Source organism: Amblyraja radiata, chromosome 25, assembly GCF_010909765.2.
Source record: "Amblyraja radiata isolate CabotCenter1 chromosome 25, sAmbRad1.1.pri, whole genome shotgun sequence".
Taxonomy (NCBI): domain Eukaryota; kingdom Metazoa; phylum Chordata; class Chondrichthyes; order Rajiformes; family Rajidae; genus Amblyraja; species Amblyraja radiata.
In genome coordinates this window covers 16,107,237-16,134,263 of record NC_045980.1, presented here as the reverse complement: position 1 = coordinate 16,134,263, position 27,027 = coordinate 16,107,237, and the positions used below count along the sequence as shown (strand labels likewise).

The 27,027-nt window shown below is 43.8% G+C and overlaps 1 protein-coding gene and 1 long non-coding RNA gene across 3 annotated transcripts in view; one reads left to right on the top strand and one right to left on the bottom strand.

Moving 5' to 3' along the window:
• The first annotated feature begins 11,261 nt into the window (after positions 1-11,261).
• p2rx4 (purinergic receptor P2X 4) overlaps positions 11,262-27,027 on the top strand; it is a 46,504-nt gene continuing 30,738 nt past the window's right edge. Inside the window, exons 1-3 of one of the 2 annotated variants that reach the window (XM_033043267.1) lie at positions 11,262-11,464; positions 17,612-17,759; positions 22,499-22,570. In XM_033043267.1, coding sequence (XP_032899158.1) covers positions 11,445-11,464; positions 17,612-17,759; positions 22,499-22,570 — 240 coding nt within the window. In that variant the 5' untranslated portion in view covers positions 11,262-11,444. Of the gene's footprint in view, positions 11,655-17,611; positions 17,760-22,498; positions 22,571-27,027 lie in introns of both variants that reach the window. The other variant, XM_033043266.1, reaches the window with a different exon arrangement.
• Positions 19,130-26,825, bottom strand: LOC116987326. Its single transcript, XR_004415695.1, has 3 exons — positions 25,723-26,825; positions 22,228-22,324; positions 19,130-19,219 (listed from the first exon to the last, which is right to left on the bottom strand). It is a non-coding gene; the product is annotated as an uncharacterized LOC116987326 (long non-coding RNA).

Sequence of the window (27,027 nt, the reverse complement as noted above, 5' to 3'; positions counted from 1 at the left end):
CCCACGATCGGTGGTAATATCGGAAGGGACCCCGAAACGAGCGATCCAATTGGAGACAATAACGCGTGCACAAGCCTCAGCGGAGATATCAGTCAACGGTATTGCCTTTGCCCACCTGGCGAATCTATCTACGATGGTTAGCAAGTGAGTAGCCCCACACGAACACGGCAAGGGACCCACCAGGTCGACATGGCTGCGCAGGAACCTGCCGTCTGGAACAGCGAAATCCTGTACGGGCGGGCGCACATGCCTCTGCATCTTGGAAGTCTGACGGGATACATGCTGCGACCTGTTTTCATAACCCATGCCAGATGAACTTGGACACAACCAGGGCAGAGGTGGCGCGAATGGACGGGTGAGCTAGGCTGTGGATGGGGTTGAATATCCGACGCCTCCAGGCAATCGGGACAATCGGGCGGGCTTGGCCCATCGAGACATCAAAAAGGACCCGCACGCCGGCGGTGCCGCAAGGCACCTCAGCCAACTTGAGGCCCAATTCAGCATTGCGGTAATCCCCCATGCCGGCATCAGCCCGTTGGGCAGCAGCCAGCTCCGCGTAATCCACACCTCGGCTTAAAGCGAAAACCTCAGGGGCTGCTGGATGGGACAACGCGTCGGCCACAACGTTCAGCTTCCCTGCCACATGCCGAATGTCAGAAGTGAACTCGGATATGTAGGCAAGGTGCCGCTGGCGGACCAGGGGTCGGACACCTTATTTAAAACTAACGTGAGTGGCTTGTGGTCCGTGAATGCGGTAAACTCGCGGCCCTCCAGGAAATAACGGAAATGGCGGATCGCAAGGTAAAGCGCGAGCAGCACCCAATCGAAAGCGCTGTACTTGATCTCCGGGGCCCGCAGCTGCCTGCTGAATAACGTCAGCGGCAGCCAGCGGCTACCTACCCGCTGCTCGAGGACAGCACCCACCGCGACGTCAGATGCGTCCGTAGTGAGGGCTGTTAGGGCCGATGCCCTAGGGTGTACCAGCATGGTGGCATTGGCCAACTTAGCCCCCTCGAAAGCTATCCCAGCCTCCTTGGACCAAACCAGGTCCTTAAGCTTGCCTGCTAGACACTGGAACAATGGCCGCATGATGGCGGCTGCTGACGGGCCGAATCGGTGGTAAAAATTGACCATTCCGATGAATTCTTGCAGGCACTTGACGGATAGTGGCCTCGGGAAGTGACGGATTGCGTCGACCTTCTCAGGCAGCGGCTGCTCGCCATGGCAGGTAATGCTGTGACCTAAAAAGGAGATGGAGCGCAATCCGAACTGGCACTTCGCAGGGTTGATCACCAACCCGTGCTTACGCAGCCGTTCGAAGAGCACGTGTTCAGTCTGCGAGCTGCTGGCCACCAGAATATCATCGAGATAGATGAATATGAATGGCAAACCCCGCCCAACATGATCCATTAACCTTTGGAACGCCTGAGCGGCGTTCTTCAAGCCAAAGGGCATTCTAAGCCATTCGAAAGGGCCGAAAGGGGTGATGGTGGCCGCCTTAGCGACGTCATCGGGATGGACCAGAATCTGATTATACCCACGGACAAGGTTGACCTTCGAGAAGAAGGCGGCGCCCTCCAAATGAGCCAAGAAATCTTGGATGTTCGGGACTGGGTACCGATCTGCCGTGGTTACGGCGTTGAGACGCATGTAATCACTGCAAGGTCTCCAACCCCCGGACGCTTTCGGCACCATGTGCAGTGGGGAAGCCCAAGTGCTATCCGACCGCCGGACAATCCCCATGTCCTCCATAAGCTGGAACTCATCTCGTGCGATGCGCAGTTTATCGGGCGGGAGGCGGCGCGCATGGGCGTGAACCAGTGGGCCCTCGGTGGGAATGTGGTGGACCACTCCATGACCGGGTGCGGCCCCGTCGAACCGGGGCGTGAGCAACCCTGGGAATTCAGCGAGAAAGGCTGTGAAAGGTTGCTGGATCTCAGCTACCTCGTCGAGTTGCTGTTGGGGCATGAACAGGTTGTGCGGCTTGGCAGGGCACAGGTCCGACACTGGAACCATTCGCCCGCCTCGCACATCGACAAGCGGGGAGAACACGCGCCCCCAATATCGGCTGGGCGACGTCAGTAATGGTGAACTTCCACCTATACGGGTGGGAGTCAAAATGTAAGTCATGGGTCCGCGTACCGTAAGTGCAAATGTCGCTCCCGTTGACGGCCGAGAGGAGGCGTCCTACCTTACCGACGTGGGTATCTCGGGCAGTCATTGGCAGGATGCTGGCTATGGCACCGGAGTCGACCAGGAAATGGTGGCCGGAGTGGCTATCACGGACGTAGAGGCGTTCATTTGGGCCGATCGTGTTCGCCTCTATGGCCGTCGGCCAAGGCATTTCCCTGAAATGAACAGGGGCTTCGGCATCTTCGGGCTTCCACGTCGTAGCGGAGATGGTAGTAGCATCAACGTCGTCAGCTGTACACCTCCGGCAGCGGCGATGCTTCTTCAGCGCTGGGCTGGTCATGCTCTTTCTCCCGATGTCGTCTCGGTTGCACCTGCGCCGTGGCGGTGGAGCGGATGAAAGCACAAACGTCCCGCTGTCTGTGGGTCCATAACTCATCAACTCTCCTTGCGAGGTGCTGGGGATCACTGAAATCAGCCCCGGCGAGCATCAGAAGGACTTCGTCTGGCATCTGTTCTAAGATCGCCTGTTCGAAAAGCAGACACGGGCGGTGCCCGTCCGTCAGGGCCAGATAGTGGATGGCCGCCGGTCGCCGACACTGTCCATGTGCAGGATCTTCCCCGCCCTGTCTCTACGGCTGAGACCGAAGGTATGGAGCAGCAGGGCCTTCAAACCTTCGTATTTTGCGATCGTTGGCGGGTCTCTGATGTATGGCAACAGCCTCGAGGCACAGTCCTGCGACAGTGCTCCTACCATATGAAAGTACATCGTGTCGTCTGCAATAATGCGTTGTAAATTAAACTGTGCCTCCACGTGGGTGAACCACACCTGAGGTTGGTCTGGTCAAAACGAAGGTAATTTGAAGCCCGGTGAGCCGTGCCTCGTGCCGGCCGATTCTGTGGGAACGTAGTCTTCCTGCATGCTCTTCTTTGTCTAATGACGGCTAGACAGGTCGGGGTCACCAATTTGGCGGATGTTAGAACAGCAACCAAGTTTTTGTGAACTTATTTATTCCAGAAATAACTCTTTGGTTTACAGGTCCTCACAAACATGTCTGACCACAACGGTGGTCAGCAACACAACCGTGGCGGGAAAGCGAAAGTCAAAGACAAGACCGTCAAGCCACCCACAGTGCCCAGTGCTAGATTTGTTTTACTGAGTTTCCATTATTAGATCCTACTTTTAATATTGTTGTACTCCTACTATTGGGAAAGGTAAGTTGGCAATGGAAAAGTGGGTGTCAGCACAGGATCTTGTCAAGCAGAATAGAATAAAATAGAATGCCGTTTATTGTCATTTAAACATACAAGGTTCAAATGAAATTACGTTCCTACAGTCAAAACAGCAAAAAACCAAAACACACAATTAACACAACTCCACACAAACATCCATCACAGTGAATCTCCAAACACCTCCTCACTGTGATGGAAGGCAAAAGTCTTATCTCTTCCCTGTTCTCTGTTCTTTATTCTTCTTCTCCCGCAGTCAAGCAGTCAAACTGCTGCATTAAGCTGATCGAGGCTTTGATGTTAGAGCCCCCGGTGGGTGATGGTAAGTCCCGCGGCCTTTTAAGCCGCGCCGGGCGATGTAAGGCCCCGCTCCGGGTCGATTTAAACTCCTCGATTCAGGCGGGAGAGTTGCCATTGCGGGAGCTCTGAAAAGTGGTCTTCCACCAGGGACCCGCGAGCTCCCGATGTTACCGTCCACAGGGCCTGCAGCCGGAGCCTCCGAAGCTCCGAAGTCAGGTCACAGCCGCGCTCCACCACAGCGCTCCGCACTTTGAAGTCGGCCAGCTCCGCGATGCAGGCTCTGCGACTGGAGCCCAGGTCGATTCCGGTTGGAGGCCGCCGGCTCAACGATGTTAGGCCCCAACGACAACGGAGACTCGACAGAGAAATGTTTGTGTCCCCGTGCAGGGAACAGAGTTCCCCCCCCCCCCCCACATATACACAGCTAAAAATAAAATAAAACTAAAACCAAAAACATACACCTAACAGGACGAAAAGAAAGAAAAGACAAACAGACTGCAGTCAAGCCGCTGCCTCAAGGCGCCGCCTAATTGCTGATGCTGGAGATATGAAATAAAAAAACAGATGGGGCTGCAACTTTGAGGGAAATTGAGTCAAGTTTCCACAAACGCTGCCTAACCTGTTGAGCATTTGTTACTATTATTTTAAATACATTTGGTCCTCTACAATGTTCATGACACTGTTAAATGATACTGACCCAATTCCGCAAGATTTTATGAAAAAACGAGGGAGGGAGGGAAATCAGGTTTTGTGGCTTGCCTAGTGTTGGAGATACAGTGTGGAAACAGGTCCTTTGGCCCTTCGAGTCCATGTCCACCAGCGATCACCCATACACTAATTTACAGAAGCCAATTAATCTACAAACCAGAGATAGACACAAAATGCTGGAGTAACTCAGCGGGACAGGCAGCATCTCCAGATTGAAGGAATGATTGATGTTTCGGGTCAAGGTCCTTCTTCAGACCGAGAGTCAGGGGAAAGGGACACACAGAGATAAGGAAGTGTAAGGTGTGAAAACGAGACATCAAAACAGATGTGGAACAAGGAAAATGTAGAATAGATCATTGTTAGCTAGGAGAAGGTAACAACAAAGCAAACACAGATAAAATGTAATCATGAGGACAGTCAGATTGGTCGAAGAACTGGGAAGGGGGAGGGATGGAGAGAGAGGGAAAGCAAGGGTTACTTGAAGTTAGAGATGAAAATGCTACTTTGTTAACTACTAAACCAGGTTCGCTTCTTAATAAACAGACACCACACAAACTGTTTGGTAGACCAGTTCACAACTTTACTTATTATCGGCCGATGGAAGGGAGGGAGAACTCCAGTCAAGTGACCATTACAGACACTTGACCGTCCTCCGTTCACCTCCTCTGAACAACAGAATTACATTGCCTTAAATAGGGTTTTTTTGTCCCCTTAGCACATTTCACAGACATTAGTCATGGTCAGAGGTACAGGAAAAGGTTTCCACAGAATGCATCACATCAAAGGCCTTTTGTTTACATGTTACAAGATAACATTGGCCATTTGGTCTACGACATTTTATCTTTCCACTTCCCTGTTCCTCTCTCGTCCTTCATAAACATTGGCTATTTGGATAATGCCATTTTATCTTCACAGAGATCACCCTAGCTCTCGCTGCTTCCTCTCTGTCATTTGGTCCCTCATAAACATTGGCCATTTGGTTTATGGCATCTTACTTCAAAGATGTGACTAGCTCTTTCTCTCTGCTTGTCCCTTGGGAGACAATGCTATGGTGTTTATTATCCCACACACTGCAACCTGAGGCAAGCCTAATTTGACACTAAATATAAGCTATAAGCTAGCCCAGAAACCTATTTAATATATTTTTATATTTTAACTAAAATTCAGCTTCATCATTCCATCCTTTTATCAAATTTTTGATAACAACTACAGTCCTTGCTGAGTACATACGAAAGACTCATCAGACAAATTAATAGTACACTAGTAACACAATCATTTCATAGTGGACAATCGTTCCACAAGTCCCTCCAAACATTTTAAATGGCCACCAACCTCCCCCGAACGTGACACTAAGATACTACCATAGGACAGGAAAAGGATCATAAAAATTGCTCAGCCTTTATTCGGCTTCGCTTGGAACTCCCCGTGTGCTGGTGTAACTGGTTCATGCTTCTCTTGTGTGGCACTGCATTTGCAACATAACAATGCCTGTCACAAATATACTGTTTCCTAAAAATACACCAGTGCCTTGGTTGTGGCAAAAACAGGTAGATTTAACTGGCCTTTGCAGACCTCTTACTGTCTGTAGTCAGGTTATCTTTGCTGCGCTTGTCATGTTTGACTTCAATCTTGTTTAAAAGGAGGTGTGTACCATCCTTTAAATGTGGGTTAGTCCACAAGCTTGCCATTCTGAAGAAAGTTCAGTCCATGTGGGCTGGGCCACCCCAGAATAAAGGGAGTATCAATAGCCAATCGTCCTTGTTTCCACAAACTGTTCACAGTCAATCAAATGTATCCAGCGACGATGATCTTCAATCTTTACAGCAGTTCATGTTGTTAGCAACACTTGGTTGTTCTTTTTCAACACAATCTCAATTTCTTCTTGTCCCAGCACCATCATCGTATAGCTTTTATGGCCTTGGTCACTGGCTTCCAGCAAAAACTCCTCCAACCTGGGAATGTAGATCTGGCAAGACATGGGTTAATTGCCGTCCATACATAATTAGTTAATTGCCCAGGGCCTGTAAGTGGCTTCCCCCCACTCTCCAGGGGGTGGACACAGCAGCTTTTCCTGTATCAATCTTGTTCCCAGCTGAGTTTCTCCAGCACTTTTGTCTTCCTTTGATCCTCGTATCTCAGTTCCTTCTTAACACTTCCCTGTGAACTTATTCTTTAATCCAATTATATCCGAAGAGGCTCTCCCCACCTAAATATTCAATTCTCCAAATATGTTCTCTTCCCCAATCTACTTCCCTCAAACCCCCTTTTGTAGGTCATAAGACAATTTTTCATCTACCTTCATTTTCCTCAAACAGCCCATGCTTCAAAATCTTTTTGTTTGCTTGCAAACAGTAATCTTGCTTCATTTGCATTTTAAAAGACAACCTCTGTTATCATATCAAAACAATCTTTCCTAAAAGAACTCACTCAGAATCAGTAATCAATAATACATTTTTTTTTTCTCTGTAATTTTGACATTTCCAATCTCATTTAACACTTTAATCGGGATGAGTCTTTTTTTTAAACTTGGTTCAAAAGATTTATAATCAACCAACACATTTTATCATTCGAGTATAGCTCCGCCCCCCATTCATGCCTGTTTCTTAACAGAGCACACCATAAACTGTCCATTTGCATTTTAAAGGACAAACTTCTTAAAGCGACACACAACTTTGCTCATTGCTTCAAATTTCACACATTCCACATAAAAAACATTGTTTTACAAGCAGTACATATACAAAAACATTGTTTTACAAGCAGTACATATACAAAAACATTGTTTTACCAGCAGTATATAATTTCATCTTCAAAAACGTCTCTTTGTAATTTACTTTACCTTTTTCTGACAAGACTTCTGTTTACCAAAATCCTGGTTACCTAACCCTAATTGGACATTGATCCAGATCATGATTAGTCAGACTCCCCTTGACTTTTCAGTCTCCCTACCTTATCCTCATTTCTCCATCAAATTTTCCTTCATCCCCAATTTTTTTTATAACATAGTTGCCTGTCAGAAAAAGGATTTACCTCCGGGGTAATTTTGTTTTGCAATCCCCATTGACTCTTTCCACCATCCCAGATGCCTGTGGGTGGTGTACACAGTGAAATTGCAGTCGAATATTAAAATGTGCACATTTTTCCTTATTAATAGTGGCAATAAAATGAAGACCATTGTCTGAACTTATGGCAGTAGGTAGGCCAAACCTGGGATTACAACAATGTTACTGTAGTTTCAGCAGTATTATTAGTGGTTGGTAGAGCTTCACTCCACCTGCTAAATAAATCTAAAATCACTAAGCAATATTTATAACACTGGGCCCTTGGCATTTCAACAAAATCAATCTGTATGCATTCAAACGGTCGTGATGGCATTGGCGTCACCGCTGAGGGTATCTTAATTGATTTGCCTGGATTATTTCGTTGGCAAATTTTACATTCAGAGGCCTGCCACCACGTTTCCTTTGTTATCCTATCATTCCCTCCTTACCAGCATGGGTAAGACGAGTAAAAATGTATCGAATACACCAACTTGTCCAAGTGGGGTGTGCTGAATCAATGGCACAGCCCTCTTGTTTCCATAGTTATATGATATATAAGAGGCGTCCCTCTGTAATGTACATACCTCCTTCATGTTTGGCAGGACCGTTCTATTTGCTAGCATCTGTTTACGTGCTGTCACTACGCATTTGGATGTACAGGCTGCTTGCTTGGATACATTATCAGCAACTCATTGCTTTTTGCTATAGGGTCCCCAGCACCAGTGTGTGCAGTACATTTAACAATGACCAGCTGTTCTGGTAGCATCAATGCGTTAAACAAATTACGCACAGAAAGGCATTCCCGTGCTCCCAATCCTGGGGAGCTCTGTAAGGTCAGAACTTCAAGATATAGGGATGTTACTGACGGAACTGTCCCAGGTAAATATGCCATTGCTACTGGTAGGGCATAGGGAGGTGGACATCTCCCAAGATTATCTAACTCCTCATCTTCATTACCAAATAGGGTCGTCGTGCCAGACATGAAGTCTCCTCCAGAGGATTTACCAACACTGGGTTTATTTTTTTCTAACCATCACCTGTTTCTCACCTCCTGTCTGTCTTTTAATTATTTCCACTTGTTCCTCTGCCCACTGGCATTCTAGTTGCAATACGTTCCATCCTTTCATAGTGCTATCCTTGTTTCTTAACTCTATCCCCTTCTTACATACAGTATCCATCCAACGTCGAACTCTATACTCTCCTCATGCTTCTTCACTGCGTCTGCGTCCCATGTTTTAATTCCTTTCTTCCATTCCTTTCCTGCCTTCCTTTCCCATATAAATGTCTCTACATTCCATGTTCCCCTTACTGGCCAGGCTTCATCCCCTAACCGTTTGGTCAACTTGTAACTTAACATTCTAAATTTCTTATTATACTTAGGATTCAAATAACACATATATTGGACTGTTATCCAGAGCATTCCCCATAGATAGATAGAAAGAAAGAGAAAAAGAAAGCAGACTTCTTAATTCCGAATCGTTCCAAATATATCAACCAGGCCGACTCGCTACTCGAGACCCCAGTTTCTCAATTTGGCTGACTTTTTAACTCTTTAATATACGACCCAAGTGTCTCAACGAAGCCGACTCACTAACCAAGACCCCCGTTTCTCAACCTGGCAGACGTTTTATCCCTTAAAATAAGCCCCAAGTGTCTCAACGAAGCAGACCCGCTATCCGTGACCCCCGTTTCTCAACCTGGCAGACTCCTTAACTCTTAAAATAAGCCCCAAGTGTCTCAACGAAGCAGACCCGCTATCCGTGACCCCCGTTTCTCAACCTGGCAGACTTCTTAACTCTTTAATATACAACGCCACTTATTTCTCAATCCGACAACTCTTCGGATGTCTCAATAAGCCAGACGCAAACCTCAACCCCCGTATCTCAACCCGACAAATCACGGATGTCTTAACGAGGCCGATGAGCCCTTAGTAGAGAGAGATAAAAAAGAGAAAACAAAGAGAGATAGAAAGAGAAACCGCTCAAGTCCTTCTTAAAAATACATGCACAATCCTGTCTTAAAAATACATACACAATCTCTTCTCAAAAATACATACATAATTCTGTCTTAAAAATACATACACAATCCCTTCTTAAAAAAAACATATAAAGCCCAACTGGTCTTACCTTTGTCTGTTTCTAAGAACCTCGGCAGGGAACCAATTCAATGTCTGCTGAAGGATCACAGATGTTCCCGGGAGTTTCTAGGGAGTCGGTCTTACAAGGGGGCCGATAGAGCTCAGTTATCTCCCTTCCAATCCCGGCAACCGCTGCAACCTCTTGCACAGTCAGCCGTTGATGTGGTCCCAGCGAGGCCTGCATAACTACGCCAATGAAAATGCTACTTTGTTAACTACTAAACCAGGTTCGCTTCTTAATAAACAGACACCACACAAACTGTTTGGTAGACCAGTTCACAACTTTACTTATTATCGGCCGATGGAAGGGAGGGAGAACTCCAGTCAAGTGACCATTACAGACACTTGACCGTCCTCCGTTCACCTCCTCTGAACAACAGAATTACATTGCCTTAAATAGGGTTTTTTTGTCCCCTTAGCACATTTCACAGACATTAGTCATGGTCAGAGGTACAGGAAAAGGTTTCCACAGAATGCATCACATCAAAGGCCTTTTGTTTACATGTTACAAGATAACATTGGCCATTTGGTTTACGACATTTTATCTTTCCACTTCCCTGTTCCTCTCTCGTCCTTCATAAACATTGGCTATTTGGATAATGCCATTTTATCTTCACAGAGATCACCCTAGCTCTCGCTGCTTCCTCTCTGTCATTTGGTCCCTCATAAACATTGGCCATTTGGTTTATGGCATCTTACTTCAAAGATGTGACTAGCTCTTTCTCTCTGCTTGTCCCTTGGGAGACAATGCTATGGTGTTTATTATCCCACACACTGCAACCTGAGGCAAGCCTAATTTGACACTAAATATAAGCTATAAGCTAGCCCAGAAACCTATTTAATATCTTTTTATATTTTAACTAAAATTCAGCTTCATCATAGAAGTCAATATTCATACCGCTGGGGTGTAAGCTGCCCAAGTGAAATATGAGTTGATGTTCCTCCAATTTGCACTGGGCCTCACTCTGACAATGGAGGAGGCCCAGGACAGAAAGGTTAATGTGGGGGAGTTAAAGTGTTTAGCAACCAGGAAATCAGGTAGGTTTAGGCAGACTGAGCGGAGGTGTTCAGCAAAAACGATTGCCGAGCCTGTGCTTGGTCTCACCAATATATAGGAGTCCACACATGGAACAGCGGATACAGTGAGGGTGGTTTGGGTGGCAAGGAACGAGTTAACCAGGGAGTCTTGTAGCTAACAATGATCTATACTACATTCTCCTTGATATGTATCTCTTTTGATGTCTCGTTTTCACAACTTACACTTCCTTATCTTGGTGTCTCACTTTCCCCTGACTCTCAGTCTGAAGAAGGGTCTCGACCGGAAACGTCACCCATTCCTTCTATCCAGAGATGCTGCCTGTCTTGCTGAGTTTCTCCAGCATTTTGTGTCCATCTTAAAGTAAAGTATCCTTTATTGTCATTCAGACTTTTCAGTCTGAACGAAATGTCATGCCTTGCATTCATAACATAGAATATGATAACAAAACACACAATAAACACAGATTTAACATCCATCACGGTGAGTTCACCGGGTCCTCCTCACTGTAATGGAAGGCAAAAGTCTTAAAGTCCTTGTCTCTTCCCTCCATCTTCGGTGTAAACCAGCATCTGCAGTTCCTTCCTACTCAACATACAAACCGGCACGTCTTTGGAATGTGGGAGGAAACCTAAGGCAGGCGTATGAGAACTCCGTACAGACAGCACCCGTAGTCAGGATCGAACCCGGGTCTGTGGCGCTGTGAGGTAGCAACTCTACCGCTGCATCACAGTGCCGCCCCTTGAGGTATGATTCTGGAAGGTTTAAAACGGCCGATCAAAATTCATAGTCCTCAAGATGTGTAATTCATTGGAGCGGATGTTGATAATTCGATGAGGAACAGAATAGTGGAATCACATGATGAATGGGACCGTACAGTGGGAGGTAGTCACATCCGCAACGTTTAACCGATTCAGATACTTCTTTTAACCAGAGACGGAATGGATAGTTTCTGTGTTTCAGTGTGGGATTCAGTTTGGGATTATGATACTCCCAGGATTTTGATCATCAAAAACAAAACAGTTGGAGTCGTGAACAGGTTTATTCAATGCATAATCATCGCATATATTATCGGGTGAGCTCTAGTTAAAATACGTTATTACTTTTCGGTCGCATACTGTTAGAATTGTGTGGAACTGTGAACATAACGTGTTGCACAATTATTTTCAGTTACGAAATCCAGAAGGAAAAGACCTTCGGCATTAACCAACATTTCATGCCAATCGCCACGGTGTATTTCTATGAAATTTTCATTAAGTAGTTTTGAAAAAAAAATGCTGATGTTAATTGCCAATGGCTTTTGAGATGTTTGCGAGTTAGTCCTATACAGTAATTTTAGTACGGATATGTAGAAATTTATGAGCACGTGTGCTGTAAGCATACTGTGTTATTGCATCGGAACTCCACATTTTTGAGCCATCTCTGAGAAGGAATGATTTTATATTTCAGAGACAGATTGGTTCGTAACTTGGGTAGGATCTTACACATACTGACAGTGGAGGAGCACAATTCTTACGTGGCGGTGGGGTACGAGTGTGTGCAGTGAAGGCGGCGATAATTTTTTTTCAATTTGTCCGAACCCGCTGAGTTACTCCAATACTTTGTATCTTTTTGTAAAGCAGCATCTTCCGTTCCTTGTTTCTACACTTTATTCGATTTTTTATTTCCAAAGTACCCACTTAAATTATAATCATGTACATTTTGTGTAATAAACCTTTTTTTACCATAGGTTTCTTGTATCCGGTTATTAGTGCTGGAGTAACTCAGCGGGTCAGGCAGCATTTCTGCAGAAAAGGAATAGGCGACGTTTCGGGTAGAGACCCTTCATCAGACTAACAGTCTGTGCTGCGTGTTGGCCCGTTTACCCTCCCATGCTGCAATAATCAATGGGAACTGAGTTATTGTGCAACCTTAAGAAAAAAGCAAGTTCTGTTAATGTTTCCAGGAATGAGAAAGGAGGGGGAGAAACGATGGAGCACAATGGGCGGTGGGGAGAGGGATAGTATGCAGAACAGTCAGTACATTTGTGTCTGGGTGGGTGCAGTGCGACGGGGTCAGCATCTGTTAAATAATGGGGAGGGGGGGGGGGGGTGGTGGTACTGATAGACTGTTCACTAAGGGTTTTTGAAGTAATCCACAAACCAATGAGAGGCACCATTGGCATAATGCCACTGTACAGCTGGATTGGGTTGACTGTTGGGGCCATGGCTCATCGATTTCTTCTAAGATTTGGGAATGAAATAGCAGAATCTGGTTCATTAGTGCAGTGTGCTCTGTGGTGGCAGCTGATTCTCAACAGGATCCATTGAGCACTACATTTTTGCAGGTAATGTGGCTTTAGATTTGAATTTTGAAACAGTAATCCATGCCTTCATCACGTCTCGGCTGGATTACTGTAACGCACTTTATTTTGGAGTTAGCCAATCTTCCCTTGCACGTCTCCAGTTGGTTCAGAATGCTGCTGCTCGCCTTTTAACTGGAACACGTAAGAGGGAGCACATAACGCCTATTCTGGCCTCCCTCCACTGGCTGCCTGTGTAATTTAGAGTTCATTTTAAGATTCTTTTATTTGTTTTTAAATCTTTAAATGGTCTCACCCCGCCTTACCTCTCTGAGCTGCTTCATCCCTACGCTCCTGCTCGGTGCCTCAGGTCAGGTCAGCTGATCAGCTGCTCCTGGAGGTACCGAGGTCTAAGCGGAAGCTCAGAGGGGATAGAGCCTTCTCTGTTGCTGCTCCGACATTATGGAACACTCTACCTTTGCACATTAGACAGGCCCCTTCACTGTCCATTTTCAAAACTAGTCTTAAAACCCTTTTCTATTCCTTGGCTTTCGACCCTGCATGAGACTTTGCTCCTGTTTTAGTGTTTCTATTGTTTTTTTTATTGTTTTTACTGTCTTTTAATGTTTTTATTGTTTTGTTTTATGTTTATGATTAGTCATGTACAGCACTTTGTTGCAACAGTGGTTGTTTTTAAAGTGCTCTATAAATAAAGTTCAGTTCAGTTCAGTTTAACAATTATGAAGTAAGTAAGTAAATTTTATTTATATAGCACATTTAAATCAACTCGCGTTGAAACCAAAGTGCTTTACATAAAAGAAATAATTACGTTTCCGTACATCCATAGAAAAATAAAAAATAAGAAAACATGACACAACACGTTATAGAATTCAACATGAACGTCCCCCCACAACAGAATCAAAAATTTCCACTGTGGGGAAAGGCATCAAAAAGTTAAGTCCTCTTCCTCTGTGAATCACCCGAGGTCGGGGTCTATTTGTGGCCTCCGCAGCCAGTCCGATGTTTTCAGGCCCTCTTGCCAGAAAGCTGATACTCCGGCGTCGGGTGAACACTCCTCAGAGTCTTGGAAAATGATGGAGCGGCCGCCCCCTCCCCGATGACTGCGGCATCCGAAGTCGACAGGCCGCGCTGGTTGGAGCTCCGACTGGCGATCTCGGCGAGAGATCCCAGGCTCCGCGGTGTTTTAAATCCATCGCCGCCCGCGACTGGACGCTCCGCAGACCGCAGCTCCTCGATGTAGAGTCGGCGGTCACAGCCCTCCGGAGCTTACCGCAAGGCGACCCGGTAAGGCATCGCCCGCTCCGTGATGGTGTCCCAGCGCTGTGCCGCCGCCGAAGCTGTAGGCCTGGACGGTCCCGACAGGAAACGCCGCTCCAGTCCAATGGTAGGCCGCGAGGAAGGGGAGAAGAAGCAGCTCGGAGGGAAGCATCCTCTCCGACCAGGTAGGGGACTAAGAAATAAAGTTCCCCCCTTCCCCTCCCCCACCCCCCACATAAAAGACCTCCAGCTAACATTTTGTTTTTTAACAGGACAAAAAATAAAAATAAAAAAGGGTGAAAGGGCGGACTGCAGGGAGAGCTGCCATACACAATGGCGTTCCACTCCTGCAGTCCGCCAAGGCAGGAGTTTATGTATTTTAAGGAAACACATTTGCCTACTAACATTTACAAATATTGAGCCAAAGTTGTGTAGCATGGAAATGGGCCCTACGACCCAACTTGTCCATGGTGACCCAAACTAGTCCAGTTTTCCTGCAATTGCCCCCATATATCTCGAAACTTTTCCCATCTATTCCAAATACCTTTTAAGGAATGTAATAGCATAGCTTAAAAGGTTTAATGTTGTAATTCCTCTAAACCTTTCCTTTTCTTGTATCTGTCTAAGTGTTTACCTCTACCACTTCCTCTGGCAGTTTATTCTACATACTCACCACCCTCTAGGTGGAAAAAGATGCCCTTGAATCTCCTTTAAATCTTTCCCAACTCAGCATAAATCTATGCTGGTTAGTTTTAGGCTTCCTTATCCTGGGGAAAAAGGTAGTGAACATTCACCTTAACCATGCCAATTTAGTCCAATATCGAAACTAAAAGTGATTCAACTTCCTTAACTTCAGGCTGGTTTGTGACCATAGACAATAATTTATGCTGCAGTGCTGCTTTTATTTTTGAATTTTATTGCTGTGCAGTTACTTTTAAGTTAGCAAAGCAAACTAAATGGCTACCAGATAACATTAATTGTTGGCTGCATGTCCAATGACTCCAGGGTGTAACCCAAACATAGACTTGCAATATGCATACAATGAACCTGTTTAGCCATGCAAAATCGGTAGATTAGGTCATTGATTGAAGAACCCAATGTCCTGCTCGAGCCATTCTAACTGATTCTCACGTGGCATTCTTGCACGAACCATTGTTATGTGGCAGGGGATGTCAAAATCAGTGGCGTTGTATTGCAGAACCCACTATCATGAGGGCCCCATCCACTATGTGGTAATAAGATGATTGGGTGATAAAGAATTGAACTGAAGAAAAAGAAAGGCGCAACTCTTCTCTATTTGGGACGTACATGAAGAACAATCGAATGCAGTAACCTCCATTCCAATTCTCATTTGGGAACCATTCCTTAACTATTACGCTTTTGGGGCAGAACGTAGTGCAGCGGTAGAATTGCTGCCTTTCAATGCCAGATACCCGGGTTCGATCTTGACCACGGGTGCTGTCTATACGGAGTTTGTACGTTCTCCCCATGACCTGTGTGATTTTCTCCGAGTACTCCGGTTTCCTCCCACACTCCAAAGACTGTACAGGTTTGTAGGTTAATTGGCTTCAGTAAAATTGTAAAATGTCCCTAGATGCACAGTTGGAATTGGGAGTGGAAGCCACAGCATTCTCCTTGTATCTCAGTAGATGCAAGACAAAATTCAAATAACATGCTAACCAATTATTCAAAGATCGTAATGGCTCAGGATCTGGATCACTAGGCTCTTATTCCTCCATTTCTGTTACCAAACTAGGACCACTGCATGTTGAAAGATGTGCAGAGATCCCACATTGATTCCCACATTCCCTTTAACACATCGGAGCCTCTCTTTCCACTCGCTTTTTAATAAACTATGACCCTAGATCCTGCACACACTTTGATCACATCAAGGCTGTGGTTCCGGGGCTGGCCGTAGGAGGCGCGGGGCCCAATTGGGAACAATTTTGGTGAGCCCCAGGTTCCCAGCCAGGGTCTGTAGAATAATAGAAATATAAATAAAGTCTATTATAGTCTTTATATCTCTATGGTAGAATGGAAAGTAATCAAAATGTACGCTTAAAAAGTGCATGCGACTTAATGGACCAAACAGATCTAAGCTACATTTTAATATAAAATTGAATACATGTAAGTCTACAAGTAACAAACAAAATGTGTAGATCATCTCTGAAAAGTACATAGTTACAATACCAATACAAGTTACAATACCACTTGTTTTAGTGACTGTGAAATGAAAAAAAAAAAGTAATTTAATTAACTAGATCCTGAAAAACCAATAACCATTAGCGAAAAACCAGTCCAGGCATTAAATTTTGAGCTTCAGCCCCATCCTACCCTTTGGGCTTCTACCCCATCCTAACTTAGTTGTGTGTTAGTTGTCTGTGCATGATGTGTGTGTTAGTTGTCTATGCGTTATGTGTGTGTGGGAGGGAAGGAGAGAAGGGAGGGAGGGAGGAGAGAAGAGAGGGAGGAAGGAGAGAAGAGAGGGAGGGAAGTAGAGAAAGGAGGGAGGGAAGGAGAGAAGGGAGGGAGAGGGCCGGCGGCAGGAGCGGATGCCGGGGTCTGGGCGGACGGGTGTGAGCTGAGGCCGAGGTTTGTAAACGTTGCTCCAACCCCCGGCCCAGCCCTCCCTGTATTGTTCATCGCGTCTCCCTGGGGAGAGAGAGGGGTGGAGCCGGGGCTGTGTACGTGAAGCACGGCGACTGGAGGGGCGGTAGCGCTGCCCCGGGACCATGATGGAATGACCCACCTCCCCCTTCTCCATTCCCCTTCACACCCTCCCCCCCATCTCCCCCTTTCTTCCCCTTCCACCCCTCTCTCCCCCCTCCACCCGGGGTAGATCTACCCGAGCCGAGAGTAGATTACTCTAGCGCGGGGCCCCCTTAGGCGCGGGGCCCAATTGGGAGCAATTGGTCCAATTGGCTTAAGGCCGGCCATTAAAACCTAAGGGCATAAAGTGTTGGAGTAACTCAGCAGATTGGCCAGCATCTCTGGAGGACATGGACGTTTTGGGTTGGGTCCTTTCTTCAGATTGATGAGCCTGAAAAAAGGTCCTGAACCGAAATGTCCATATTCTCCGGAGATGCTGCCCGACCTGCTGAGTTACCCCAGCACTTTATGTTCTGCGGTGTAAACCACCATCTGCAGTTCCTGGTTTCTCCATGAAAACATACCTGGTTCACTTGAGAATTTATTATATTATCTATAAAATCATAAATACAACTGATTTAAATGTGCTTTTAAATATTAATTTGAATTTAATAGACCAAAAAATCTGTCAATGCAGCACTAAAGTCTCAACAGTGTTGGCTTAAAATTGTTTTACTGTGGACATGACTCATTGGCCTTCGAATGTATTGCAATGCATATGTACATAGCTTAGCATTTCTCTTGGTATTATTAAGCAAATATTATTCTAAGAATATTATCACATAATGACCAGACCAGTTCCATTTGTTGTTGTTATATTCCAGGTGGGTGCTTGTATGGGAGAAAGGCTACCAAGAATTTGACTCTCCCACTGCCTCAGTCACCTCCAAAGTGAAAGGTATTGCCTTTACAAATTCCAGTCTGCTTGAAGAACACCTATGGGATCCAGCTGATTATGTTATTCCTCCACAGGTATAGTTTTCAAATGGCTGGGGGGAAGGGGGGGGGGGGGGGAGGAATACATTGGGGAGGAGCAGGCAAGCTTTTGAACCTGAATATTAACACACAATTTCATTTAATTTCTACAATTTGAGCTTCAAATAGTCCTTTCCAATTATATAATTTCTGATTAGTTGGACACTTGTGAAATAGATTAACTGTCATAATCTTAGATATCCAGATAACAAGAAATACAGCAATTTCTGCATTAACTTTAAACACATTTATGGAGGAAAATGCTGATTAAAGAGGGGCAATTGGGGTGAGAGCCATTTAACACAGGTCTGTCTCCCCCATTAGCTAACTGAACCAAACCCATTTGAAAACTGTCAGCGTGTTCCTGTTCCATAAACCCAGTATGGCTCTGAGGTTGAAATCTTCTCTACTCCTTTTAATGTATCCTCTAAAGTAATTTTGTCAGATATCTTTATTTGACGCTTTTTATTGAAGTTTTTACCTATTTTTTAAAAGCTGCACATTTGATGTAAATACCTTCAATTGTTAGGTGAAGCAAGAAGAAATAAATGTGTATTTTGCTGTACAGCCAAAGAACCCACCTTAAACATAATGCCAATTTAGACAAACAAAACCATAGTTTATAGCTAAGAATCGGTCCGTATCATACAGGGCGGCATGGTGGCGCAGCGGTAGAGCTATTCCCTCACAGCACTAAACACCCAGATTGTGTACCTATCTCTTACACGTAAGCAATACATGCTGTATTTCTACAATATTTGGCCATTCAGGTTGCAAAATGCAGATGGAATGCTCCAAATTTATAAGCAAATTGCAATGGGGTTATTGCCATAATTATAATAGTCAACTTCTGGATTATGTACGTAAGCAGTTGAATGCAAAAATGCAGAAGATGCTGTTGGCAACTTGATAGGAATAATTGTTGCAACTTTCCTGATATCAATCAGAGGAAATAATGTCAACTATTTATACTGTTTTTCTAAAAGGCCATGAAACATTATCTTTAAATTGTGTAAGATATGACTGTTTTTAACACATACGTAACCATATTAACAGCTTGGAACCTCTCAAGCCCCAGATAACTAATATTACATATGTTGACATAAATTCCTTGAATAATGATTTTAAAATTCCATGTTTTTTTACAAGTTGATGTTGCACTTTAGTTTGTTCTCCGCAAATGATTAAAAACAGTTTCAAAAAGGTGGCACAATTGCAGAGCTATTAGAGCCACTGACCAACAGGTTCCATCCAGGACTAAGTGGGGTCCAGGTGAAGATCGAATGTTCTCCCTGTGAATGCGAGGGTTTCCTCCGGGTGTTCTGGTTTCCTCCCACATCCCAAAGATGTGCAGGTCAGTAGGTTAATTGGACACTGTAAATTTCCCCTAAATTGTGTAGCGAGTTATAGAATCTGTGGGGAACTGATGAGGTGATAATATGAGCTGATAATAGAATCTGTGGGTGAATAAACAAATGGAATTAATATAGGGATAAATGTAAGTGGGTGGTTAATGTTTGTTGTGGACTTGATGGAGCTAAAGGTCCTGTTTCACTGCTGTATATCTCTACTGTAAAAGTGCAGCTTTTTATTTCCTGGCTTTCCAGCTGTGGTTTATTCAATATGATTGGTGCTCCTCCAACTTAAAGGCAAAAATGTTGCTGTAACTCTAAATGTTTATGGCCATTGATGATGATAAAGGGGATATTTGTTTCATTGAGACAATTAATATATTATTTATTATCTATCCAGTCAGCTTAGACCGATGTTTTTAACAAACTGTACATCAGAAAATCCAGACAGTTTGTGCTGTGTCAAAAAAATGTGTTTTTCATGAAACATTTGATTTCTCTTTGCCAGTATGTGTTTCCTTTTTGTTTCAATTTGTTGGCAATGATAAACGGAGTACCCTTCTTCTGGTTGCTAAATAAAGACTTCTTCGTCTACTTTGAAATTCTTTAGCTATTTTAGAGAACTTGGTAGGGCAGTCTACATGCATTTAAAGGCATTTGATAAAGCTCCCGGATGATCCAGAAGATTAAAATGCACAGGATTAACAGTGAGTTGATGGAATGGATTTCAAACTAGTTTACTGAAAGGTACTGGATTGTGTTTGAAGGACAGACAATATTCAGGCTGGAGCTTGGTGTTTAGTGGAGTTCCACAGGGATCTGTGCTGGGACCTCTTTTAAAAAAATACTAAAGTGCAGATTACTCCCCAAATGGTGTGCGTTGGGGAGCTGATGAAGCTGTTTTTGAAATGAGGCCCTCCCCCTGACACCACTGGAAGGTGTTGGAATATTCTGTTTCACTGTACCATTGGGGGGGGGGCATTGTGACATCACTGGAAGCTGGTGTTTTTGAAGGTGTTTTGGGCTTTTTTTGAAACAAAAAAGTTTCGGAGATGGGGGTGGAAGGTGTGAATAACCCGGGGGGAGGGGGCGTGGGGGAGTAATCCAGGGGTGGAAGGATGCGGGGGATGTGAATAACCCGTGGGGGGGTATGAATAACCAGGGGGGGAGGGGGCGGAGGGTGTGGTACTCGGCAGCTTGAGAGCCCATTGTGATTATCATCACTGGAAGCTCCTGGAAAAAAGGCTGTCTGAGAAGCCGCGGTTACCGTTGGCAACGCACCATTGTGATGTCATTGTGGCACTCAGCAGCTTGAGAGCCCATTGTGATTGGTGCACTGTGAGTGGCATTTTGACATCATGAGTGGAAAGTCCTGGAAAAACGCTGTGTGTGAGAACTTTTTTTTGCCTTTTTTAAAAACTTGAATCGCCAATAACTTGTGAAATATAGGATGAAATCTTAAGTGAACCTAATTACCGCGTGGAGGGGAAAAATGCAAGTCAGAGTATGAAAACATTTAAGCACTACCGGATAGCGTTTTGACGAAGGTAGAGAAAAACACACACACACACACAATATAGATATAGATCAGCTGCAGAAGTAGATGGAGAAATGGCAAATGGAATTTTATCCAAGCAAGTGTGGGAAGTTGCTTTGGGAGGTTAAATGTAAGGGGAGAAGATACAATTGATGGCAAGATCCTTAACAGCATTGATGTACAGAAGGATCTTGGGGTCCAAGTCCATAACTTCCTGAAAGCAGCATTACAAGAAGATAGAGTGGTACTGGAATGCTCGCCTTCAATGGTTGGGGCATTGAGTACGAGTCAAAAATACATGATTTACAGGACTTTGGTTAGGCAGCAGCTTTGGTCACCCCATTACAGGAAGGATGTGGATGCTTTGGAAGGAGTACAGAAGAGGTTTACCAGAATAATGCCTGGATTAGGGGGTATTCGCTACAGGGAGAGTTTGGACAGACTTAGATTGTTTTCTTTGGAATGCCAGAAGTTGCAGAAGTCCCGATAGAAATGTATAAAATTATGGGAGGCATAGATAGGGTAGACAGTTAGAACATTTTTCCGAGGATATAAATGTCAAGGGCATAGTGAGAACGGCCAGGGACATCGGGCCTCCGTAGAGGCAATTGTGGTGGCCTCAATAGGCCTGACTTTGGGGTGAACATGGGGTGGGGATTGGACATTGTGCCTTCCTCCACAGTGCTATCCACTGTGGGGGGATGATTTTTTTGTCTAATTGTAGTCCTGTAGGTCTGTGTCCAAGATGGCTGCCGTGAAGAGAGAGTGGACGCTGGCGCGCTTTGGCTGCCGCTGCTCTCTTTTCACACTGTGTTTTTGATTTTCTGTTTTTGGATTGAATTCTGTTTTTAATTTGTGTCACTGTGATGTCTTTAATTACTTGTTTTATTCCGATTATATGTTTTATTTCGATTGCTATGTAAGGTGTCCTTGAGATGTATGAAAGGCGCCCATTAAATAAAATTTATTATTATTATTATAGATTTAAGGTGAGAAGGTAAACATTTATAGGAGATGTGCAGTGCTAACGGACTGGTAGTGGAGGCAGAACAATAGTGCCATTGAAGAGACTTTTCGATAGACACATGGATAACGAGGGAATGGGGGGGATATGGATTATGTTCAGGCAGGTAACTAGTAGAACTTTTTTTTCAGTTATAAAACCTGACTAATTTTCCATTGCATTTATTTAATGGAATAAAAATTGAACTTATTCTCTAAAGAGTCTCTGAGCTCAATCTGATTTGACTGTAAACAGAAACACATATTCATGTTGCAGTGAGAGTATATTTCAATACCCATTGAATCACTAACGTTGAACTTGTAGGAAGTAATATTGAAAGTTCAGTTTCACTATTTCCCCCTCGTTCCTGCACTGGTCACGCCCCAAAGCATTGGGAAATTAAAGCATTTTTTGTTGTAGTTATTTGTATCTTCAGTCCTTTGTAATAAAATGTTAATGAAACAAAAAACAACTTTTATTTTAAAACATCCAAATATACAACATGGGATGCATCGCAGTTCCAGTGACTCGGGTGCAATCCAGACTTCTGTGTATGCACTTTCCACATTTTACCTGTAACTGCATGGGTTTCCAGTGGCTGCACCAGTATCCTCCCTCATGGGGACAATGAGTTGTTAATTACCCTCAGTGTGTGGATGAGTGGTCGAGTCTTGGGGAAGGTGATGGGGATGTGGAAGGAATAAAATGTAATGTAGAATTAGTCCAACTGCATCTCAATTGTTGGCACAGACTCAATGGGCTAAAGGTCTTTTGTCGTTTACATACATAATTACGTAATTTACATACATAATTACAGTTAATCAACCATTTTTTCTCTTAACAGGAAGAATCTGCATTTTTTGTTATGACCAATGTCATTGTTACCAGGAATCAGGTGCAAGGCTTGTGTCCTGAGGTAAGAATCCAACAGCTACACCGGATGCTGAATGACTATCTTTTTATTTAAACATACTGTAGATTTGCATCAATCAGCATTTGGAATTCAAATAGATTGTAGCCCATTATCACAGTGTAAGGTTTGACTACCAAGTCGCAAACATTAAATTAATTAATCTTTGTAGTCCCTCAATCCTTTAGTTTGGTTTCATCAACAGAAAGTAATAAGTATACATTAGGCACATTCATTCTTAAGTACAGGAGGATAGGACTATTGCAATCTATGATTGTGCCTATGTATAGTAAGATTTTTACTAAATTGTACACAAAAAAAGGAATTTGATAGTATCAAGGCACAATAAAGTACCATTAACAATAAATATACAAGTTTTCAAAAGACCATTTGAAGTTAGGAATTTAATATTTGATTTAGAGCTTTCATTTTGTGTACATATGGCAAATTTTAATCTCTAGCCTCCTGGTTTGTCATTCTTCTCTTCAATTAACTCTTAAATGATATACACCTCATGTCTTCACACACCTTTACTCCAATTAACAAAAATTCATAAATCTAATTTTACAAATTTCATTTGACAGATGAGGCAATAATTTGCCAACACTATTGAATCTCTCTATCATTTAAGACAATTCAGTTACAGTAGCTTGCATACTGAGTTAATTCCCTTATTTTAACCTTTAAAACCCTCACATAATTCTAAGGACTCTATGCCATATTCTTTCCAAAGCCAAGATACATATCCTGTGGTGTTGTGCCAAACTGTATGATATCTAACGAAGGTTCCGTTCAACTGAAGCCCCATTTATTGTTGAATTTTAATCCTATTCAGCTAATCCCAATGTTTCATTAATTGTTTAGGTTGTAGTTTGTGCCTGTGCATTAGCTTTTAATTGTTACTTGACCCATTGGGTCCCTTCCCCTTGCAGGGGGGGGAGGAGGGGCGAGGGAGGGGGAGAGGGGATGGGGAGAGAGGTGGCCTGACTATCTGGAAACCCGGTACGGGTAGCAGCGGGAGGGAGGGGGTGGGGGAGGGGCGTGACTTCACTTTCTGTGTAGGCCGCGAGGAGAAATGTCTTCAAAAACAAGCTGGAAAGCTCGTGAAAACAGGTGAGCGCCGGAGACCTCCAATGACCTCCGGTGACCTCGGGATCTGCAGAACTTGCTGGTTCTTTCTGCGCCTTTTGAAGAACGGGAGGAGGGTGGTAACATAACATGTGGTAAACAGTGCGCCTGCGTGTTGATAGCAGCTGCTTTAATCCAGAGCCGGGGGGGACTGGGGCATGTGCCAGGTGGGCCATGAGCAAAGGCATTGTGACATCATCAGCTGGCCAGCAGTTAGATTTGAAAAAAAAGTCAGATTGATGAACAATTTTACTAAAAAAACTTGGGAAATAATTAACCAAATTTACAAAGAAGTGGATTTTTGAAATCATAAAGTAAATCTCTACCGGAATATGTAAACATTTTGGAGTCGGGTTTTCGACGTGATGTGAATCAAAGGCGAAAACACGCACGCACGCGCACACACACACACACACACACACACACACACACACACACACACACACACACACGTTTTAACAAGTACTAGACTAAGGGGGACCCGTTACAGATGATGCGATTTTTGAAATCATGAGGTAAATCTCTATCGGAGTGTGTAAATTTCTCACCGTTTCGGCGTCACGTTTTCGTGGAGATGTGAATCAAAGGCGAAATCACACACACACACACACAGTGTTTTAATATGACATCATTATACATTATACATGGAACAATTTTTTCATCTCTATCTCCTCACTACTTACCATTAAGAAAATATCTCAATTTTGTCTTTCTTGGATCTAAAGTAGAGTTCTCCAAATTAAATGTCACCTGTCATAGTTTTATCCTCTCATCTAGTCAATGTCCCTTTGTAACTTTCTGCTCCCATCAACACTACTTACTATGGTTCCTATCTTGTGCCTTTGCAAATTAATTTAAAATATCCTATTTATTTATTTACCGGATCCGACCTTTCTGTCCTGGGTCTCCTCCATGGCCAGAGTGAGGACCACCATGGAGGAGCAACACCTCATATTTCGCTTGGGTAGTTTAAACACCCTAGCGGTATGAACATTGACCTCTAATTTCAGGTAGTCCCTGCTTTCTCCTCCCCTTCTCAGCTCTCCCTCAGGCCACTGGCTCCGCCTCTTCCTTATTTCTTCCCCCCCCCCCCCCCCCCCCACCCTCACATCAGTCTGAAGAAGGGTCTCGACCCGAAACGTTGGCTATTCCTTCGCTCCACAGATGCTGCCTCACCCGCTGAGTTTCTCCAGCATTTTTGTCTACCTTTGATTTTCCAGCATCTGCAGTTCCTTCTTAAACTATTTATTTGTCTAGTCCTTTCAGGTGTACGGGGAAACTCAGACTGATTCCTGGAGAAAACCATTTGTTACATCCCACCTACTCTCTGTCTCCTATTTCCCAACTATACCACCAGATTTCCCCAATTTGTTGCAGTCCCTTTTGCTGATGTGGAACTTTACCTCATGGAAGTATACATAGTCTAAACAAAAAGCCAATCTTGGCATGCACCAATGGTTTATGAATCTCATATGTGCTCAGAAGCTAGTATTATAATGTATCAGTTTACCAATTTTAGACTTTTTCCCAAGGTGATCAGCTCTTTTCATAATGTGGTCATGCAACACTGATCTCATCGGTGCTCTGCGGGTTGTCAGTATTGCTGTGCTGCCATAGTTTTATCTACATACTCAGAGGCTCTATGAGCACTGGTCTATTTGTCTTGGCAGACATTGACAAACAAAGAAACAATGCTTTGAATATTTGACAAACAGTCACACCCAATAACATCCCTATCCCTCTTTGTATAATAATTTACATTGTATAATAATATACAGTAGCAATCTTTCAACACTATAATTTATGTTTGCTGTAAGAAACATGAAAAGGAATTATTGCATGCTCTCAGCTGATCTAGCATTCAGTAGATTAAGGCTGATCACTTCCTTACGTTTTCAATTTATCTCTAAGTTTAAAAAAATATTAATTTTGACAACATGCAACAAATGAGCACTCAAAGCTCTCTGGGATAGTCCCAAATATCAATTTTAACTGGGAGCTTCTGTACCATGTGGACATCAGCAATTTACTGTAATATGATCCTGCCATCACCTCTTCAAATGTAGTCCGTGGTCGCTAAATGTTGGCCTCACTGTAACATCCATATCCTACACAGGTTTACAAAAGAGAATCAATCTAAGCTCTGATGCGATTTGGTTGTGACTCTCTGGCCAGATGAAAAGCAGTTCTTGCCAACAACCCTGTCAAACCATCTTAATATTTTACTTATAACAACAGTAAATGTTGGAAACGCTCTGCAGGTTGGGCAATATTTAAATTCTTTGGAACGAGAAACCGAGTCGTTTCAGAATCCTCCATGTATGCAGTTTAGTTCCAAATACAGAAATGTCTTGATATTTTACAGCCACTTTAAACATATTAGATTGTTATGTAAATTGATTTTAACATCTTAGATTTGGTTACGTAAATGTATTTACTCAAGAAAATTTTTTTGAATAAATTAGTCTTTTTCAGGCTGAATGTCAGTAAGTGCCCCAAGGATCAGTTGTTGGCCCTCAATTATTTACAGTTTATTAATGAACATGATAAAGAAGCAGAGGGAGTAAGGTATCCAGGTTTGTCAATGATACAAGTACAAATGAGAGGGTGTATTATGATTAGGATATTAGGATTCTACAAAGGCAGCAACTCTACCGTTGTGCCATGCCGCCCACAGCTCCTATTTTTGAAAGATTGGGGAATTGAAGTTTTGGGCAAAAAGGCACAGAAGAGAAGATGAGGGTTTGACAGAACTGTCATGATCATATTGAATGGTGAGCTAGGCTTGTGGGGGTGAATCTCCTGCTCACACTTTCCTATGTTTAAATCAATATTGGGCCATATCTTATTTGTGTTCTTTTCACTTATCCCAGTCTTACACTGAGGGCCGATCTCTATGGCTGTCCCACAGCCATGTCCACCAGTGAGATCTGGGAGAGCAGCCCCAACCTAAGTCGTGACCCCACCCTTAAAATCTACCTTTCAGGCTTTGACAAAAGGCAAAGACTGTGATGGAGCTTTTTCTACCTTCAGGGTATCAAGTATTTTTTACAGTTTTTAAATCTCAAACACTAAGATACTTTGAATACATCAAAACGGAATAATTTAAAAATCTATTAAACATTTGTTATGAAATTATATCTTTAATCAAGGACATGTCGGAAATAATTCAACACATTTAACGGTTAAATAACTAAAAGCAAATTACTTTCTCCTCTTCTTTACTTCTCGTGAATTCACAACTCTGGAATTCCTTTCAAAATCCATCTGCTATCTGATCCCAAGTTAGGTCGGACTGAATTGGAGTCCCTCACAATTCAAGACTGGATTCCCTC